This window comes from Budorcas taxicolor, chromosome 13 (genome assembly GCF_023091745.1).
Source record: "Budorcas taxicolor isolate Tak-1 chromosome 13, Takin1.1, whole genome shotgun sequence".
Classification (NCBI taxonomy): domain Eukaryota; kingdom Metazoa; phylum Chordata; class Mammalia; order Artiodactyla; family Bovidae; genus Budorcas; species Budorcas taxicolor.
Genome location: NC_068922.1, coordinates 17,688,402 through 17,708,878, shown reverse-complemented (window position 1 = coordinate 17,708,878; position 20,477 = coordinate 17,688,402). Strand labels below are relative to the sequence as shown.

The window sequence follows — 20,477 nt, the reverse complement described above, 5'->3', positions numbered from 1 at the left end:
CATCGCCCATGACCAGAGGCATTCTCTTTTTCCAATCACAGTGTCCTACGTGGTTGTGAATTCCTGAATGTCACCCACTTGTCCAGTTGGCCCCAGGGAGACTAGTTCTGTCTGGGAAAACAGTCCCATTGTCACTGAGACAGTCCCTAGAGTTCGGCTCAATCTTGGACCAAGCAAATTGCAGAGGTCAGGCATGGACGGGCAGGCCAAAATGAACCTTCCTCTCCACAGGCTTTTCTTCTCGACTTACTTGTGCATTTTTGGGCCTTTTAGAGGAAAAGAAAGAGATGGGACAATTATCCCCAAGGACCAGGCTTTTATTAGACTGTTTATACCTGGATTTCTTCCTTTTTCAGATGGGTGAGTCAAACGAAGATATAGAGCAAATGTTCAGCAATTTGCTGGGAGAGATGGATCTCCTGACTCAGGTAAATTCTCCTTCTTACCTTTCAAATTAGAAAAAAAAAAAAAACAGTGTTACTGAATTTGATTCTAATATGACAAGAGAGCTATCTTTCTAAAGACTGAAAACTGACAATGTTATATAGTCCTGCTGTAACTGTAGTAGGGGAAAGAAATAAAGCTTTTTTCCTGATTGTACCCTTCTGAGTTCAGTTAACTGAATACATGGGTCACACACACATTCTGTTATGGCAGTTCTCATGCTTATGGTGTTCAAATCCTTAGCAATGCCAGTGGAGGAATTTTCCCCAAGCAAACCCTCTGCAACCACCACCCTCACTGAACAATTTCCCTGGCAGTCACCTTATGTAAAGGCTACTCTGCTAATGACCTTCTGCATGAAGCACTGAAATAAGAATCATCCGATATTCCTAAATAAGAAAGTCAGGGATCCCAAAGTTTTCTACAAAATAAATGAAGACTAACCTATTTTTTATGTTTATTTTAGAAAAATAAATCAATACTAGTTAGCATCTACTTTATATTCTATATGAAATTCAAGGAAGTTCAGACGCTATGAAGGAAGAGAGAAAAGATGAGACAATAGGCTTAGAGAAAAGGGGTCCTGACTAAAAACCAGAGGGATGGTAGCCTCATTTCTGTAGATCTGAGGACTCTTTTCCACCCGTGAAGGGGGAGAGTCTGATGAACGTCTGCGTGTCTCTGTCCACTCACTTCTGCTCCATAGAGGAATGACTATCCTGTTTGGTCAGTTTGGGATTTTCATAGTTGAGTATTGTTGCTATAACCTCCAGAGTAAGATGGGGACCCCTCAGAGTGTCTTGGATCTGCCTTTCCTGAGAGCCTGTCTGAGTTTTGATCTTTACTGTGCTCAAGTGAGTCCAGTCACAGGGTTTGCTTGGCTAAAACTGATTAAAGGAGTTTCTTCCTAAAACTAGTTTCCTTTCTCTTCTTTCCCTCTCTATTTTACTCAAAGCCTGTTACATCACACATTCATGGATACATATTTTGATAGAGAACTGTTTATAATTTCTTTAAGTAGCCTGATATACTCCTGAGAAAAAATGAGTTGGCTCCCCTAATTGCAATGTTATACTTCCTAATTATAGTGTTTAAAAAGCAAATGGTTAATGAGTATTTGTGTGTGTGTGCACTTCCTTTCACTAATTTTTGCTCCTGTATCTGCCCCATAGTTTCTCTATCAACCTTCCCTTTTCTTGGCAATTTTTGCAAGCTTATTCTGGTTTTTAGAATGAATTCTGGGGTTGCAGTCACTCTTCCCTACATTTTATCCTTGATTCTAACTTTCTTTGGTTCATTTTTTTTAAGCTTCTTGATTAATGGTCTTTTTTTTCTACTTATAACTGATAGTATCTCGTTACTTTATTCTCAAAAATATAATGATTGCTTCTTTCAGAAATTTAAAACATGAACAAGGATATTACTACATCAAATTAACATAAAAAAATACACTTACCGTCATGAAAACATTCATGAGTAGGAACAGGTGAAATCACTTCTCAAACTATGGATGTAAAAATATTTTTAAATATTAGCTTTTAAATCATACAAGAAGTCACTTTTTCACTTAAAAAATAATGTTATTTACAAAATGAGTAACTTACTGTGTCTTCATTTCTTTTTAACAAGAGTGTTATTAAATAAGAGCAACAGCATTAACATTTTACTGTATAATAAAAGATTGCATCCTGAACAGTTCTTTTCTTCAAGTGACTAAATATTCCTTTCTTTGATGTCATAACTTAAGTCTTAATGAATTATATATACAGCGTGTGTGTTACAGGTGCACCATTACCAGAAATTTTTCCTGTTGTTTATAAAAACAAACAACTTCATTCTCATCAGTCTCAGTTGATATGTTTTGTTTCAAAGTGTACTTTCTAGAAGAATTTTTAACTTGTCATTTTTTGTAGGGGAAAAAATCACCTAAAGTGTGCAGATAATACAGTTTTTAGAGAACATGTTTAGAGAGAACATGGGTAAACAGTAGATGATTCTTTACTTAATGAATAATTTGCCCTGCAAAAATGTAAGTATCCTGAATAACTTTGGGGCTGGGGCTCTGTTTTCACAGAGTTTAGGAGTCGACATTCTTCCTCCTCCAGATCCTAAACCGCCCAGAGTTGAATTTAACTACAGTGTGGGGTTTAAGGATTTAAATGGTAAGCATCATTTCTTTTCTTGAGTAATTTGAAATCATAGCAATGACTAAAATCTGTCAGAGTGTAATTCGTAGCTCTAGAAAACTAGGAATACACTTCCTTAGTTCTACATACATTCTTTCTGAGATTTTAAGAATTGATTTCACTTAATTTTATGAAGAAGTTATGTGCAAAAGAACACTGGCTTAGGAGGAAATAAACCCTTTTTACATAGTTAGGAGATCCAAACTTCTCCAAGCACTGTACATGGAACCATTGTTGTTGTTCAGTGACTAAGTCATGTCCAACTCAGCGACCCCATGGACTGCAGCATGCCAGGCTCCTCAGTTTTCACTGTCACCTGGAGTTTGCTCAAATTCATGTCCATCGGGTTGGTGTCCCTGAGATCTAACCATTTCATCCTCTGCCGCCCCCCTTTCCTTTTGCCTTCAGTCTTTTCCAGCATCAGAGTCTTTTCCAGTGAGTCAGCTCTTTGCATCAAGTGGCCGAGGTTATCAGAGCTTCAGCAACAGTCCTTCCAATGAATATTCAGAGTTGAACCATTAGCATTAATGTAATAATATACTGTATGGTGTTTGTGCTGATGATGTTGGGCAATAAATGATTTCCCCATGCCTTCTGATCCTTTGTTCCTAAGAAGGCTGTATTTCCCCCATTCCCATTTCCTCAATCTCGTTCACGTTGCACACAGCAGCTAGATTTCTCTTCCTCATCATCGCTTCCACCCTGCTCACCCTTTGTTCATCACACTCACCATCCGGTGACTGCCTGATCAGCCACGTGCCGTCCCAACTCGATTCACGGCCATGGCTCCCTGGATGCACGTGATCTCACAGTAATCTCACACGTGGAAGAAATTCCAGCGAAACCATCCTCCCTCCCCCTCACTCTGAAAATCTGGGTCTGCCGTTTCCTTTAAGAGTTAACTCCCAGGACTTCCCTGTGGTGGAGTGGTTGAGACTCCTCCGTGCTCCCAAGGCAGTAGGACCAGGTTTGATCCCTGGTCAGGGAACTAAGATCCCACAAACCATGTGGTGCAGTCAAAAAAAAACAAAACAATACTTAACTGCTAGTATTAATGTATAGAAAGTCTTGAAAACAACAAGAGAAAATTCTTTAAAAAAAAGAGAGAATTAACTTCCAACTCACTGTCTTATGAAGTCTTTACCAGTTAATCCCAATGTTTCAAAAACATTTTTTTCACTCTTAATGCCCTTTGTGCTTTGTTTCCTGCTGTTGCTCTTTTGAGATGTGAGAGTTGCTCTTTTGAGATGTGAGAGTTCCTATGATTGGATGGTGTGCCCACAGAAACTATCCTCACCCCAAATCTCAAGGCACATGAAGTAAATCCCAGTTGGTGGAGACCGACTCTTTTCCAAGTATATTCGTTAGTGTTGCTCTGTTTGCCGCTGTCCAAAGACCTGGGAGAACTTTCCATCCATTTCCAGCCTCTCCCATCCCCTACTTTGTAAAACTCTTAAGATTTTGCACCAGAATGCACAAGAATTTCCTACATAGGCATCCAATCAGCACTTGGATTTCACTTTATAGGTGGCCTGTGAGGATGCTCAATGTAGGGAAGGCATTTGCCTCCCTTTCTTTTTTTTTTAGGGGGGAAGGAAAGGATATTTTTAGCTTTATTGAAGCTAACTTGATGAATAAAACTGTATTATACGTAAAAGTGTACAATGTGCAGATTTGGTGTGCATCTACATTGTGAAAAGATTGGCCCCATCAAGATAGTTAACCTATCTATCTCCTCACATATTTACTTCTTATTTTAGTGAGAATGTTTAAGTTCTACTCTTTCAGCAGATTTCAATTATACCATACAGCGTTAGCAACTAGAGTCATCGTGGTATACTTAGATCCTCAGACCTTATTTGCCTTATAAAAGTTCATATTCTTTCACTAACCTCATGTTATTTCCCGACCCCAATCCCTGGCAACCTGTACTCAAAGTTACTCTTTTTTTAAAAATTAATTTATTTTTTAATTGAAGGATAATTGCTTTACAGAAAAACTGACACTTTAAAATGACTTTCATTTAGTTTTTCCAGGTACACATCATTATCTTGTTCATGAATGTGATTTTCCCTATCAGAGTCCTTAAATGCACTGGAAGACCAAGATTTAGATGCTCTCATGGCAGATCTGGTAGCAGACATAAGTGAAGCTGAGCAGAGGACAGTCCAGGCCCAGAAAGAGACCCCTCAAAAGCAACCTCATTCAGCATCCCTGTGTGTGCCAAGTTTCAGTGGTACAGCCTCTCTTGGTCATGGAGCAAATGTTGCTGCAACGAGTCAGTATGATGATGACTTACCACCTCCACCAGCTGATCCAGTGCTAGACCTTCCACTGCCACCACCCCCTCCAGGACCCATCTCTCAGGTAAGTCCATGGGGTCAGGACTCTTGACCTCTGCCACCCATGGTCTCTGACTTTCTTCAAAGTGACGGTTCCATTCATAAATGTGTATGCCCAGGGCTCTAAGATTCAAACAAACAAGGATCCCAGATGTGTTCATTGCAAAGTCAGATGTAAAATGCCTGTGAAAGGACACGGTGGTGAGTATAAGGAACTTATTATGGCCATATTCAGGAATTATTATAGTTTGGCTAAATCTACATTTGTATGTGGCTTTTCCTGATAATACTCAACCTTTCGGGGGTCATATTTGATTAACTTGGTGTGAGCTGTGGAAATGATTTACACATTGGTGTGTCCCTGATCCTTGCCCAATACATAAAGAATAGAAGGCATTCCTTACATATTTCTAAATTGAACTAAATGGAATTTTGCTGAATTTGACAGCCTTGTTCATTGGCAAAGATATCACTTGTAAGGTCAAAGTTGGAAGGGGTGTTATGGGCAAGCAGGTGGTAAGTGTTTGATATTAATAGATTTCTGGGAAGTTCATATTGTCATTATTTGGGATGTCAGTTTATGTCCCTCATCAATGCAAAAAGGGTGCTTTAAGGATTCTGCTTAGGGTAAGCCACTTTTAAAATATTTTAGAAAAATTAAAAAAATAATAAAATATTTTAGAGAAATAATCTAGCTCTATTTCCTGTGGCTCTCACATTTATTGTACTGTATGCTGATCAGTACTTACAAATACAACCCTAGGAACCCTGAAAATCCCTACAGTATCTTTTGGATGAATAAATAGGAAATATAAACAAATATCAAATACTACTCATTGCTGTATTATGTGATTCTTGTATAAAAATTATTTGAAAATTGGTGATCCATTTAGAACAGAGGCTCTTTTTTCCTCCAGTTTATTGAGATATAATTGATGTATAATATTATAGAAGTTTCAAAGGGCCTGGTTGAGTCCAAAAAACTTTTCAGAGAGAATTTTGTACATTTATATTATTTACAGCAAGATGCAGTAACATGGGGCTTCCCCAGTGGCTCAGCAGTAAAGAGTCTGCCTGCAAGTCAGGAGCCGCGGGAGACATGGGTTCCATCTCTGGGTTGGGAAGATGCCCTGGAGGAGGGCATGGCAACCCACTCCAGTATTCTTGCTTAGAGAATCCCATGGACAACAGAGCCTGGTAGACTACAGTCCATAGGGTCGCAAAGAGTTGGGCACGGCTGAAGAGACTTACCACGCACATATGCAGTAACATAAGACTTCCCTGGTGGCTCAGTGGTAAAGAACCCAGCTGCCAATGCAGGAGATGCAGGTTTGATCCCTGGGCTGGGAATATTCCCTGAAGGACATGGCAAGCCACTCCAGTATTCTTGCCTGGGAAATCCCACAGACAGAGGAGCCTGGCGGGCTACAGTCCTTGGGATCACAAAGAGTCAGACACGACTTAGCAGCTGAGCACAAGCACGACTATACAAGTTTAAGTTACACAACATGGTGAGTCTTAACCACTGGACAGCCAGGCAAGTACCAGTACAGCCTTTTATCAACAGAAGGTGACTGAGACGCTAGCAGTGTTGGGAATACTCACTCGCTTGTATGATTAACGGACTGTGTTGATGTCTTACGTTTTACAGGAAGAAGAAGAAGCTCAAGCCAAGGCTGATAAAATAAAACTGGCATTGGAAAAACTGAAGGAGGCCAAGGTCAAGAAGGTAAACTATGAATCACTTTTACATGGGGCAGTCAAATTAACAACTTCTTCATATGCTTAAGGGCAAAAAAGTTTTACATTCAAGGGGTACTTTCCAATGAGTTGTATTTTTTTTAACTTAAGGACAAAGATAAAGTATTCTTTCCATGACATCAGTTGTTCATTTGTGATTGATAAATAGGGAACCTATGTTAGTGTCAATGTAGAAGTTTCTACCCCCAGGGCTCCCTCCCCTGAGGATGCCCTCTGGGTTCTGCTCACTCTTGGGTAATAGCAGGTGGCATCCTCTTCTGGGCCCATCTCAATTTGGTTAGAGTTCAGCTTCCACTGGCATCACCTCACTTCCACAGTTGCTTTTGTGCATGTTATATACCCCCTGGGGCAGCCCCTAGACTGCCCCGGGTGTCCGAGTTCTCCCCTGAAGTTCCAAATGTTCTTCTGGCTGGTGCTGTGTGTTCAAAGTGGCGTAGGTTTCGAGTCACCTGCCCAACCCTGTGGTCCCAATAAGCGTGTAATTTATTGTGCATTTTCCGTAGGTTTTTCCAGAGATGCATTTATTGTGTTGTATCAGAAACACACATATTTAACCTCAGTAAAAGCATCTGCCTAATAAAGTGTTAGTAATAGTTAATTTGGTAAATTAAGAGAAAGAATAAGTCTCACCTCGACCCCTGAGGCATATGCTATGACTGAGACTCATTAAGAGCTTTTTAATTACAGTTGGGTGAATTATTCTTTTCCTAGAGGGCGTTCGATTTTATGTTCCTGTAGCCTCTCTCATGGTTCTTTGAATGAAGGAGTTCAACACATGCTGATTGATTTTTAATAAATATTCCTTCGTTACCTCAGAATACAGACAGTCACGGTTCATCTGTGAGCACATTTCCAGATCAGCCTGGTTCCTTTCATTTCAAGCATGCATGCGCCTTCTTACTATTTCCCTTCCTGTTCTCTATGTGTAATTACATTCTGTGGTCGGTTAGTGAGCTGATGCTTCTGAGGGGGCTGTTTCCTTCCCCGCCTCACACTCCGTGAATCCCTGGTTAAATCCAGCTCTCCTTCTGCTCAGCCCGGGCCATCAGTGCTGCCAGAGCTCGCCACTCCAGTCTCTGTCTCACGAACCTAGAGAACTGCTTCCACCTTATCCTCTCCCTGAAAACCTCCAGTGCCTCCCTCCTCTTCCTCGTGATGTTGCCACCCATTGCGGAGAAGTAGAAGCGATCCAAAGAAAGGCTCTACCAGCTCCTAACACATTGGCCTCCTGCCCGCCTGCACCTCCAGCAGCTGGTCCATAGTCTGGTCCCTGTGGATGGCCTGTTGTGTTTCTAAAACCAGTCTCCTTCGTGTGCTTAACTGGAGATGAAGAGGACAGGGATGAGCAAGCAGTATTTCCTGCTGGAGACCAGAAGCCAGAGAAAGTTGCCATAATTCAATTGAGGTGAATTGTAGCGGCAGCGAAAAGCAGCACCTGCCTCTAGTCCACAAAGTGTATGTGAAACAGAAGCCGCTCTGATCAGGGGGAGAGAGAAGAAAATTAAGAAGCCAAGGTGTTTATTTTTTCTGACTTGAGGTACTCGAGACTTATTTCTAAAAATAAAAGGCTCTGTGGCACAGATAATTTTTAAAAAATAACTGAGTCATACTCATCCATTAATAAAGTAAGTAAGGTATACTGACACATAATCTACGGCATGTTTTATAAAGGCTGGAAATCAAGTTGACCTGAAGTACTCTGTCCTCAAATATTCTGCTGGGTGTTGTCATCTTTTTGGATCGGGAATGATGTACGTAGTTTGTGGTGCAAAGCTTTTAGAACTGGAAAGAGTATCAGACTCACTCATTGACTGTATTTGTTTCTTTGTGGTAAGGAATCTGCCTACCAATCCATGAGAAGCAAGAGGTTTTGGTTTGATCCCTGGGTGGGAAAGATCCCCTGGAGGAGAGGATGGCACCCCACTCCGTATTCTTGCCTGGAAAATCCCATGGTCTTTACTACAATGGATCAGAAAGGGGAAGTCTTTTCATTCTGGAATCATTTTGCCCTATATGATATGGTATTGATGTGAAATGGGGTCGCAAGGAGTCGGACACGACTGAGCGACTGAACTAAACTGATTGATGTGAAAAGTACTCAGGTTGCTACATCAGTAACCGTGCGGTAGGGTGTCATGTGCTGATGTGGGACTAGCCTTCAGCTTGGAAATGGGAAGAAAGCTGTGAAGAAGAGTCAACATGGTTTCTTTTCACTAAATGTCACCTGCCTTCTCTTGGTTTTTTCCCTAAGTTTCATGATTGTGGACATTTGTAACTACATGTGGGTTAAATTTAGTTTGCAGTTTCTGCCAAAAGAAAAACCAAAACCAAGCCCTTTCCATCATTGCATCATTGTCAAGCTATGCGGTTTGCTTTTTTTCTCTCTTTAAAAACAAAAGATAACACCAAGCTATGTTTTATTTTTTCAAGAATTCCTAAGCAAGAAAAAATGTGGTCAAAAGTCATTGATTTTCCCATCGGGAACATTGTCCTCTAAATCCTAACATTGGTAGGGTTTCTTAGGACCCGTAGCTACTTTATAGCAATAATCCTCAGCAGAGAGCAATGGGTATGCCTTCTATGGAAAATAAGACATGGTCATTCCAATATTTGAGGAATTTCTGTTTTTCCAGGCACCCTTCCAAGCGTGATTTCTCAGGTCAGATGAATGTTTTTTGTGGGTTTTTTTGGCCGTGTGGTATGGCATATGGGATCTTACTGTCCCGACCAGGAATTGAACCCTGTACCCTGCAGTGGAAGGGTGGAGTCTTAAGCATTGAACTGCCAGGAAAATCCCCAGATGAATGTCTTTGACACTGTGGTATTTATTTGAGCCTGTTGTGTTAAGTACATAAAAAGATGAACAGACAATAGAAACAAAATGTCCAACTAGAAGTTTCTGGGCTACATGTTTCAAAGGAAAAAAAGTATTCTTTGGCCAAGCCTGGAATAAAAGCCTAATTCAAATGGCCTCAGGAGGAGGAAATGCACTTTACTGCCCAGTGTTTGCATTTGAGTCTCAGAGTGCAGTTTGGGGAAGGGAAGATAGTAGGTGTGCTTCGACATGTGGTCTTTGCCTGCTCCTCACCCAGATTCTTATCACCACCCACACCCCTGGTTGCTGTCAGTAACTCTGCACAGCAGTCCACAGGAACTGTGTGTGCCCGGCACCATTCACTGCACAGTGTCTTCAGGACCCGACTGGGTGGGAGAGGGTCCAGCGAGGCAGTTTACCTGCTGCTCAGAATATGGCCCAAACTGTAGGAGAGGAAGAAATGTTGCCAGTTGTATGACTTCTCTTTCCATTCCGTCTAAATACTTTTTATTTATTTATTTTTAAAAATGTATTTATTTATTTGACTGCACCGGATGTTGGTTGCTGCACACAGCATCTTCAGTCTTTGCTGAGGCGTGCGGGCATCTTTAGCTATGGCATGAGAACTCCTGTTGCAGCACGTGGGATCTGGTTCCCCAACCAGGGATCAAACCTGTGCCCCCTGCGTTGGGAGTGTGGAGTCCCAGCCACTGGCCCAGCAGCGAAGTCCCAATGCTTTCTAAATAATGATACGCTTCCTATGTGAGTAACCAGGAGCAACCTTAGACAAACAATAGGCAGAACTTGTCTCTATCTCACACTTCTCTTTTCAAGCTAGAATAAAACTTTAAGCAAGAGTGTCTGGGGGTCCTGGGTGACAATGTTGCTTCAGGAATTCTCTGCTGGTGGTGTGTGGAGTAGCTTCAAACACTGCAGGCTGGAGGTTGGATGGGGGTGGTCTGGAAAGGGAAAGACAATCCCAAGTGGCCGGGGGACCAGTGATTTTGGTGGAGAAGGCAATGGCACCCCACTCCAGTACTCATGCCTGGAAAATCCCATGGATGGAGGAGCCTGGAAGGCTGTAGTCCATGGGGTCGCGAAGGGTCGGACACAACTGAGTGACTTCACTTTCACTTTTCACTTTCATGCATTGGAGAAGAAAATGGCAACCCACTCCAGTGTTCTTGCCTGGAGAATCCCAGGGATGGGGGAGCCTGGTGGGCTGCCATCTATGGGGTTACACAGAGTCGGGCACGACTGAAGTGACTTAGCAGCAGCAGCAGTGATTTTGGTGGGCTTCCCTGGTGGCTCAGACAATAAAGAATGCCCTTGGGTCAGGAAGATTCCCTGGAGAAAGGCATGGCAACCCACCTCAGTATTCTTGCCTGGAGAATTCCATGCACAGAGGAGCCTGGTGGGCTACAGTCCATGGGGTCACAGAGTCAATATCTCCCTCATCAGAATGCAGAGTCTCTGAAAACTGGGCAAGCACTTTGCTTATTGTGTATTATTTCTGTTTTTGTGAATTGGTTTCTCTAGCACCTGTCTGTATTCCTGCACCTTAAACAAATGCTTGGCACGTGAATGAGTCTGTGGGATACCTTCTTACCTAAATATGCAGAAGCAATAGAAGTTGAAATCTGAACCTTTCTCAGTGGCTTTCTCCAGTTGCTGGAATTTACTGGCTGTCCTGTGGCTTTCTCCTCAGCTTGTTGTCAAGATACATATGAATGATAACAGCTCAAAGTCACTGATGGTGGATGAGCGGCAGTTAGCCCGAGATGTTCTCGACAACCTTTTTGAGAAAACCCACTGTGACTGTAATGTGGATTGGTGTCTTTATGAAATATATCCAGAACTGCAAATCGGTAAGTCCCAGTCCTAATGGCAGGCTGTATTCCAGAAACCTGTGGTTGGTTTGCTTTATTATATTATGGGTTTTGATCTAATTACGAAGAAGAGTTTTGTTCAAGGCTGTGAAGACCACCCACCCATCGCTTTCCTTATGTCGGATTCAGTGCTTGTCTCTTGCTTGGTGTGTGGTGAAGAGACTCAGATGGAAGCAGGTGGCCAGACCCGGGGGAGTGTGTGCGTTATTGCAGCTACTTCTCTAGCAGATCCAAAAGGAAAGTGAGCGACAAGATGATGCTTCTTACTGTTTAGCCAGCTGAGCCGGTGGGCCTGGGTACTGATCAGGCCAATGTCTCTTTAATGTCTGCTTCTTTAAACTCTAAGGCAGTCATCCCCCACCTTTTTGATGCCAGGGGCCAGTTTCATGCAAGTCAGTTTTCCCATAGACCTGGTCAGGAGTAGTATTGGGACATTTCAAGCGTGTTGCATTTACTGAGTTCACTGAAAGGAGCAGGTAGGTCTCTGGCAGCGATACAAGCGATGGGAAGCAGCTGTAGATACAGATGAAGCTGCTTCACGCACTCGCCCGCCGCCCACCTCCTGCTCCTCAGCTGCGTTCCTAACAGGCCACGGACCAGTACCCGCCTGTGGCCCAGGAGCTGGTGACCCCTGCTCTTGGGCAACTCTGCCCCGGGCCTCACGTCCCTGTCCACTTCTCTTCCTCCACGCCTCACTCACTTAGTATCTGATACTTTGTCTAGACATTGTCTAGTGGAAGAGGCTCAGCCCCAAAGAGCAAAGGACAGTTGATAGAAATTGATGAACTCAAAAGCAGTTAAAGAAAGATTCTGTTACTTCTCATTCTTAATCCACTCACAGAACAATTGTCTCCCAGGAGAGCTGGGATACAGAATTGTTGGGATGCAGGATTGCCCGTTTTAGAAGCTTTGGGGATATGTCTCACTGGAGGAAATGATCTACAAGGAAATAATCCGCCAAGTTTTCTTCAATTCTCAGAGTCAGAGAAAAGATGGCAAGGAAGGTTTAGGGTTGGTTTCGATATTCGTATAATACATTGTGTTTTATATGTATGTTATATGTGTTTAGGGAGCAATGTTTTGGAGGGCCCCCAGCCTCTAGGATCTAATTCCTGATGATCTGAGGTGGAGCTGGTGTAATAATAATAATAGAAATAAAGTGCACAATAAATGTAATGCCCTTGAATCATCCTGAAACCATCCCCCGTCCCCGGTCAGTGGAAAAATAGTCTTCCATGAAACTGGTCCCTGATGCCAGAAAGGTTGAGGACCTTTGTACAAGTGCTTATTAGTTATCTCACTGGAGAAGGCGATGGCAACCCACGCCAGTACTCTTGCCTGGAAAATCCCATGGGCGGAGGAGCCTGGTAGGCTGCAGTCCATGGGGTCGCGAAGAGTCGGACATGACTGAGCGACTTCCCTTTCACTTTTCACTTTCATGCATTGGAGAAGGAAATGGCAACCCACTCCAGTGTTCTTGCCTGGAGAATCCCAGGGACGGGGGAGCCTGGTGGGCTGCCGTCTATGGGGTCGCACAGAGTTGGACACGACTGAAGCGACTTAGCAGCAGCAGCAGCAGTTATCTCACAATTTCATTCAAAGTTATTTACCCAATTACTGCCTGATTGTCCTCCTTCCAGACAGGGTGGAGGGCTATTGAAAGTAGTAAAAAACCCAAATACAAACACGGAGCAATGGCTGACCACTGCCACTATTTTATAGGCTCATCTGCCATGTTTTTTACGGGAAGTAAGTTGAAGCCCTGAGACTGAAGAACAGACATGACAGAGATGTTACAGTATGACATCATGTAAGAATTAGGAATTTCTAAAACCAATGAGAAGTATGAAGCATTGTGTTAGCTCAGTACCAACTTATTTCTGTGTTGGAAACCCTGATGTCTTGGGTCTGAAAAGATGCTCTCTCTTGTTACATCAGAAAGGTTTTTTGAAGACCATGAAAATGTTGTTGAAATCTTATCAGACTGGACAAGAGACACAGAAAATAAACTGTTATTTTTGGAGAAAAAGGAAAAATATGCTGTATTTAAAAACCCCCAGGTAAGATAATTTGTATATTGTTAAACCATATAAAAATATCCATTCTGTAATGTCAGCTGTGTCCTCACAAGATAGCTCACAAAATTTCACATTATTCATTATCTCACAAAATATCACAAATGTATTCCTTTCAAAGAAATACAGACTCAACGCTTAGGGGTCAGGACAGGGTCCCCTTGTGCCCACGTGGGCCTGCCTCTCTGGGGTAAGGTAGGTTGGGGCGGTAAGACCTTACTGTCCTAATTAGAGCAACCTTGTTGATGAAGCAGCTGAGTCTGTCTCGGTTTCCCAGGCCAGGTGGTGTTGGGAAAGCGCCTCTTCCCAGTTAACTGTGGTCACAGGGTGGTCTGCTCATCCTAAAAATGTGCCAGGTGTTCAAACGAACGCATGAACCTCAGCTGTAACCCAAAGAGTTTTCTTTTCCCAGCTGTGCTAACATGTAGCCCCCACTGTGCAAAGACCAGTGGGGCCTGAAACCAAAATAAGAAGTGTGAGGCCTGGGGTCTGTGTCTGGAGAGGGTGACCCACCTTGGTATTAACATTAGCCAACCTTCTTGGCAGGAGCCCCGAAGAATGTCTTTTTCAGAGAACGTGTTGTGAAAACAAATTAAGGTCACCTGCTTGCTGTATTGCTGTTCATTTCTTTTTATAAACATCTTTTATGTGTCTGACTTCAAAATTAATACCAATTTATTGGAAAAAACCTGAAAAGTAAAAGAAAGGAAATTTAAGTATTTCCACAGTTCAGTGATCATCACTATTGATACTTCAGGCAATTTTCGTTCCATTGTTCTGTTTCTTAACCGAAATTTGGCAGTGGTGGTGGTTTATTTAGTTGCATGAGTAAGAAGCAGAGACGGAGCCACAGTGGCACGCTTCCCCTTGGGTGCAGAAGGACACCAGCCACCATGGGGGAAAATGACCTCATGGTCTCTCCCCTCCTTTCCACCCTCCCTCTCCTGCCAAGGTGCATCTCTGACCATCCGGGACCAGGCCCAGCTGGAAGGAAAGTCATACAGGCATCACATTTACAACCTCCAGAAGGGGCTTTTGTTTTATTTTTTATGGATTGATTTTACTTACTTGGCTCTGCTGGGCCTTAGTTGCAGCACTAAGGATCTCAGTTGCAGCAAGACCTTTAGTCGTGGCGTGCAGGCTTTTAGCTGCGGCATATGCACTGTCCCTGACCGGGGATCAAACCCGGGCCTCCTGCTGTGGAAGCGTGGAATCTTAACTTCTCGAGCACCAGGGAAGTCCCTGGGAGGGGCTTCTCCTTTAAAACAAAGTCGTCTCTCGACTTCAGTGCCCAGAGCCCCTGCCCAGCCAGTGTGGGCATGTGTATCAGTCAGGGTTGGAGATGTGAACACAACCTGAGGATCCCAGTGGCTTCTAGCAGCAGGCATCTCCTCTCTCCAGGGCCTGCAGGTCAGCAGGTCCTCTGTCCCTGGCTCCACAGTGTGAGTCAGATCAAGAGAGTTCCACATGCCGCTTACTGTCCTCAGACCAGCAGCCACCTGTGAAACACTCTCCTCCTGGTGAAGGGCAAGCGTGCTGAAGAAACCGTGGAAAAACACCGTGCCACCTCTCAGGCCCTCTGTTCCCATGGACCCACATTCTGTTCACCCATCCACATTCTGCTGGCCCAAGCAAGTCACGTGGCCAAAGCGAGCATAAGGTGGCAAGGATGTGCGCTCCAGCCATCCCGGGGGGTGGGCACTGCACAGTCACTAGCTGACAGGCATCAGTGAATTCTGACACAGGACGGAAGAGAGGGCTTGGGGTCATGGTCTGGGCTGTATCAGCTGTGCCCCAGCTCTAGCCAGGCTGGCTGTTCACCAGTGCCCTAAAGATACCCAGTAATTTTTTAAAATTGCAGTATGTTAATTTATACTGTTGTGTTAGATTCAAGTGTACAGGAAAGTGATTTGGTCATACACACACACACACACACACACACATACACATGTATATTCTTTTCAGATAATTTTCCATTACAGGTTAATAGAAGATATTGAGTAGAGTTCCCTGAGCTATACAGTAGGTCTTGGTGTTCACCCCTTTTACATGTAGCAGTGTGTGCATAATCCCAGGCTCCTGCTCTCTCTCTCCCCTTGCCCCCGTTCTCCCCTTGGTAACCATAAATTCTGTGTCCGTGAATCTATTAAAATGTCTGTTTTGTAGATAAGTTCATTTATCTCATTATTTTAGATTCCACATATAAATGATCTCATGTGATATTTCTTTCTCTTCTGATTTGCTTAATATGATCATCTCTGGGCCCATCCGTGCTGCTGCAGAGGGCATCATTTCATTCTTTTTATGGCTGAGTGGTATTCCACTGTATTTATGTACCACATCTTTATCTGTTCATCTGCCCATGGACATTTAGTTTGCTTCAAAGATCCCCAGTGTTTAACCACCCCTGGGCCTTTGTCCATTCTGTTCCTCCTGCCCTGAATGCTCTCTTTATTTCTTTTCCTCTATCTGAATATGAACATCTTTCAAGGTACAGTTACAACTTTGACCTACTCTGTGAAGTGTTCCTTGATCATCTCAGGCCACAGTAATTTCCTCCTCTCTGCAAACCTACAGAACTTGGCTCATTTTTAATTTGTGCAGTCCTATACAGCTCCCCCATCTATAGACATATAGCCGTCTACTTACATTCATCTTCTCAGTGTGATAAAATGATTCTTAAAACAGTGATATTTTACATGTGAAAAGTACAAATATTTACTCATGGATTGATAAGTGTTTGCTTCATTTACTCATTATCCCAACAAGGTAATTTTAAACCATGGATTTGCTGTTTCTTTCCTATCCTGCTGCTCTCAAAGCTTGCATTTTCAGAAGCTGTGAGAAAGAGGGGTGGACTGCAGCTGAAAGTCTCATTTCCCATTTTAAAGTTCCTTTATTTTTCAGCTCAGATTGTACCTAACAGATAATGGACTAACTATTACATTCTGCCACTTGCTACAGACCCCCCAAATTCTCACCCAAGAGCAGTCAGTCCTTCTAAGGATTGCCCTGCATGACCTCCAGCTTGGAATTTCATTAAAGCAAAAGCACAGTATAGTACTACCACCTGGAAGGGGAAAAGGTATTCAGAACCTAAAAAAGTGAGAGGGGTCTCAGAAAAGATAATGGCTGCACAATACCCTCATAAAATGAGACACTTCATAGTTCAGAATGGAGAAGGAAATGGCAACCCATTCCAGTATCCTTGCCTGGAAAGTCTCATGGACAGAGGAGCCTGGTGGGCTGCAGCCCATGGGGTCGCAGAGTTGGGCACAGCTGAGCTACTAACTGTTCATGGAGTACTCAAGGCAAGAATATTTGACTGTGTGGATCACAATCAACTGTGGAAAATTCTGAGAGAGATGGGAATACCAGACCACCTGACCTGCCTCTTGAGAAATCTGTATGCAGCTCAGGAAGCAACAGTTGGAACTGGACATGGAACAACACACTGGTTCCAAATAGGAAAAGGAGTACGTCAAGGCTGTATATTGTCACCCTGCTTATTTAACTTATATGCAGAGTACATCATGAGAAACGCTGGACTGGAAGAAACACAAGCTGGAATCAAGATTGCCAGGAGAAATATCAATAACCTCAGATATGCAGATGACACCACCCTTATGGCAGAAAGCGAAGAGGAACTAAAAAGCCTCTTGATGAAGGTGAAAGAGGAGAGTGAAAAAGTTGGCTTAAAGCTCAACATTCAGAAAACGAAGATCGTGGCATCTGGTCCCATCACTTTATGGGAAATAGATGGGGAAACACTGGAAACAGTGTCAGACTATATTTTTGGGCTCCAAAATCACTGCAGATGGTGACTGCAGCCATGAAATTAAAAGACGCTTACTCCTTGAAAGAAAAGTTATGACCAACCTAGATAGCATATTCAAAAGCAGAGACATTACTTTGCCGACTAAGGTCCGTCTAGTCAAAGGCTATGGTTTTTCCAGTAGTCATGTATGGGTGTCAGAGTTGGACTGTGAAGAAGGCTGAGCACTGAAGAATTGATGCTTTTGAAGTGTGGTGTTGGAGAAGACTCTTGAGAGTCCCTTGGACTGCAAGGAGATCCAACCGGTCCATTCTAAAGGAGATCAGTCCTGGGTGTTCTTTGGAAGGAATGATGCTAAAGCTGAAACTCCAGTACTTTGGCCACCTCATGTGAAGGGTTGAGTCATTGGAAAAGACTGTGATGCTGGGAGGGATTGGGGGCAGGAGAAGGGGACGACGGAGGATGAGATGGCTGGATGGCATCACTGACTCGATGGACATGAATCTCAGTGAACTCCGGGAGTTGGTGATGGACAAGGAGGCCTGGCGTGCTGCGATTCATGGGGTCGCAAAGAGTCGGACACAACTGAGCGACTGAACTGAGCTGAGCTAACACTCACTACTATAGTTTAGAAAGGCTCTTGCCCTGTCTGTCCTGCAGAGGGCGACACATGCCCTCCTGTTCTCAAATGATGGCGACCCACACACGCTCTGCAGTCTTCCTCGCGTTCCTCTCCCTTCTTTCAGTGCATACATGATCACATATTTCCGGGGCCCTGAAGCAAATGTCCTTGCTAGCAGCACACTCTCTATTCATTGTCAGGACTAAGTTATCACATTTTTTAAAATTTTGGTAAAATACACATAACATGGAATTTACCATTTTAGTCACTTTTTAGTGTGCAGTTCAGTGATATTAAGTTCATCCACACTATCATACTGGGTTCTTTCCTGTGGTGTTTCAGTTCAGTTCAGTTCAGTCACTCAGTCGTTTCCGACTCTTTGCGACCCCATGAATCGCAGCACGCCAGGCCTCCCTGTCCATCACCAACTCCCGGAGTTCACTCAGATTCACGTCCATTGAGTCAGTGATGCCATCTAGCCATCTCATCCTCTGTCATCCCCTTCTCCTCCTGCCCCCAATCCCTCCCAGCATCACAGTCTTTTCCAATGAGTCAGCTCTTCGCATGAGGTGGCCAAAGTACTGGAGTTTCAGCTTTAGCATCATTCCTTCCAAAGAAATCCCAGGGCTGATCTCTTTCAGAATGGACTGGTTGGATCTCCTTGCAGTCCAAAGGACTCTCAAGAGTCTTCTCCAACACCACAGTTCAAAAGCATCAATTCTTCGGTGCTCACCTTTCTTCACAGTCCAACTCTGACACCCATACATGACTACTGGAAAAACCATATCCTTGACTAGACAGACCTTTGTTGGCAAGGTAATGTCTCTGCTTTTGAATATGCTATTTAGGTTGGTCATAACTTTTCTTCCAAGGAATAAGCATCTTTTAATTTCATGGCTGCAGTCACCATCTGCAGTGATTTTGGAGCCCAAAAATATAAAGTCTGACACTGTTTCCAGTGTTTCCCCATCTATTTCCCATAAAGTGATGGGACCAGATGCCACGATCTTCGTTTTCTGAATGTTGAGCTTTAAGCCAACTTTTTCACTCTCCTCTTTCATTTTCATCAAGAGGCTTTTTAGTTCCTCTTCGCTTTCTGCCATAAGGGTGGTGTCATCTGCATATCTGAGGTTATTGATATTTCTCCTGGCAATCTTGATTCCAGCTTGTGCTTCCTCCAGCCCAGCATTTCTCATGATGTACTCTGCATATAAGTTAAATAAGCAGGGTGACAATATACAGCCTTGACGTACTCCTTTTCCTATTTGGAACCAGTGTGTTGTTCCATGTCCAGTTCCAACTGTTGCTTCCTGAGCTGCATACAGATTTCTCAAGAGGCAGGTCAGGTGGTCTGGTATTCCCATCTCTCTCAGAATTTTCCACAGTTGATTGTGATCCACACAGCCAAAGGCTTTGGCATAGTCAAGAAAGCAGAAATAGATGTTTTTCTGGAACTCTCTTGCTTTTTCCGTGATCCAGTGGATGTTGGCAATTTGATCTCTGGTTTCTCTGCCTTTTCTAAAACCAGCTTCAACATCTGGAAGTTCACGGTTCATGTATTGCTGAAGCCTGGCTTGGAGAATTTTGAGTATTACTTTACTAGTGTGTGAGATGAGTGCAATTGTGTGGTAGTTTGAGCATTCTTTGGCATTGCCTTTCTTTGGGATTGTAATGAAAACTGACCTTTTCCAGTCCTGTGGCCACGGCTGAGTTTTCCAAATTTGCTGGCATATTGAGTGCAGCACTTTCACAGCATCATCTTTCAGGATTTGAAATAGCTCAACTGGAATTCCATCACTTCCGCTAGCTTTGTGAAAGATTATGAAAAATTCAAAGCTCTCGCACTAATTGTTCTTGGGCAATCACTTATATGTTTCCTTATCTGAAATAGCAATCACACCTACATTGTGGGGTTGCTGTGAGGATGACGTGAAAAATGTACCTGTAAGGTCTTAGTATAGAGTTCGGGTAGGTGGTATATGTCCCATATTATATTAATCAGAGTCTGCAAGCCAAATACATAAAATTAGAATTATTTCCAAACCCTCTAGAATAACCACACTAATTCACAATATGCTGTCCTTTCAAATAATACATAAAAGTTTGTCTTTAAAAATGCATTAAAAGGTAATTCAAGGATATCAACCTTGAACATTCACTGAAAGGACTGATGCTAAAGCTGAAGCTCCAGTACTTTGGCCACCTGTTGAGAAGAGCTGACTGATTGGAAAAGATCCTGATGCTGGGAAAGATTGAGGGCAGGAGGAGAAGGGGGCGACAGAGGATGAGATGGTTGGATGGCATCACCGACTTGATGGACATGAGTTTGAGCAAACTCCAGGAGATAGTGAAGGACAGCGAAGCCTGGTGTGCTGCAATCCATGGGGTCACAAACAGTCGAAAATGACTGAGTGACTGAACAACAACAGAACGATAATTCAATAAGATTTATGGAAGGAGTTGTACCTGACTTGTTTCCTCTATTTAAGTTAACAATTTGTCATCGTGGCACGTTCTATTTCTAGGAGATCTCCTAATTCTACAAAGTTTGCTTTGCAGTTTGCTTCC

At 43.2% G+C, this 20,477-nt stretch overlaps 1 protein-coding gene across 1 annotated transcript in view; it reads left to right on the top strand.

Annotated features, from left to right (window-relative positions):
* The first annotated feature begins 356 nt into the window (after positions 1–356).
* Positions 357–20,477, top strand: part of APBB1IP (amyloid beta precursor protein binding family B member 1 interacting protein) — a 39,858-nt gene continuing 19,737 nt past the window's right edge. Inside the window, exons 1-6 of the mRNA XM_052651130.1 lie at positions 357–428; positions 2,519–2,606; positions 4,711–4,997; positions 6,624–6,701; positions 11,257–11,416; positions 13,376–13,497. Coding sequence (XP_052507090.1) covers positions 357–428; positions 2,519–2,606; positions 4,711–4,997; positions 6,624–6,701; positions 11,257–11,416; positions 13,376–13,497 — 807 coding nt within the window. The remainder of the gene's footprint in view (positions 429–2,518; positions 2,607–4,710; positions 4,998–6,623; positions 6,702–11,256; positions 11,417–13,375; positions 13,498–20,477) is intronic.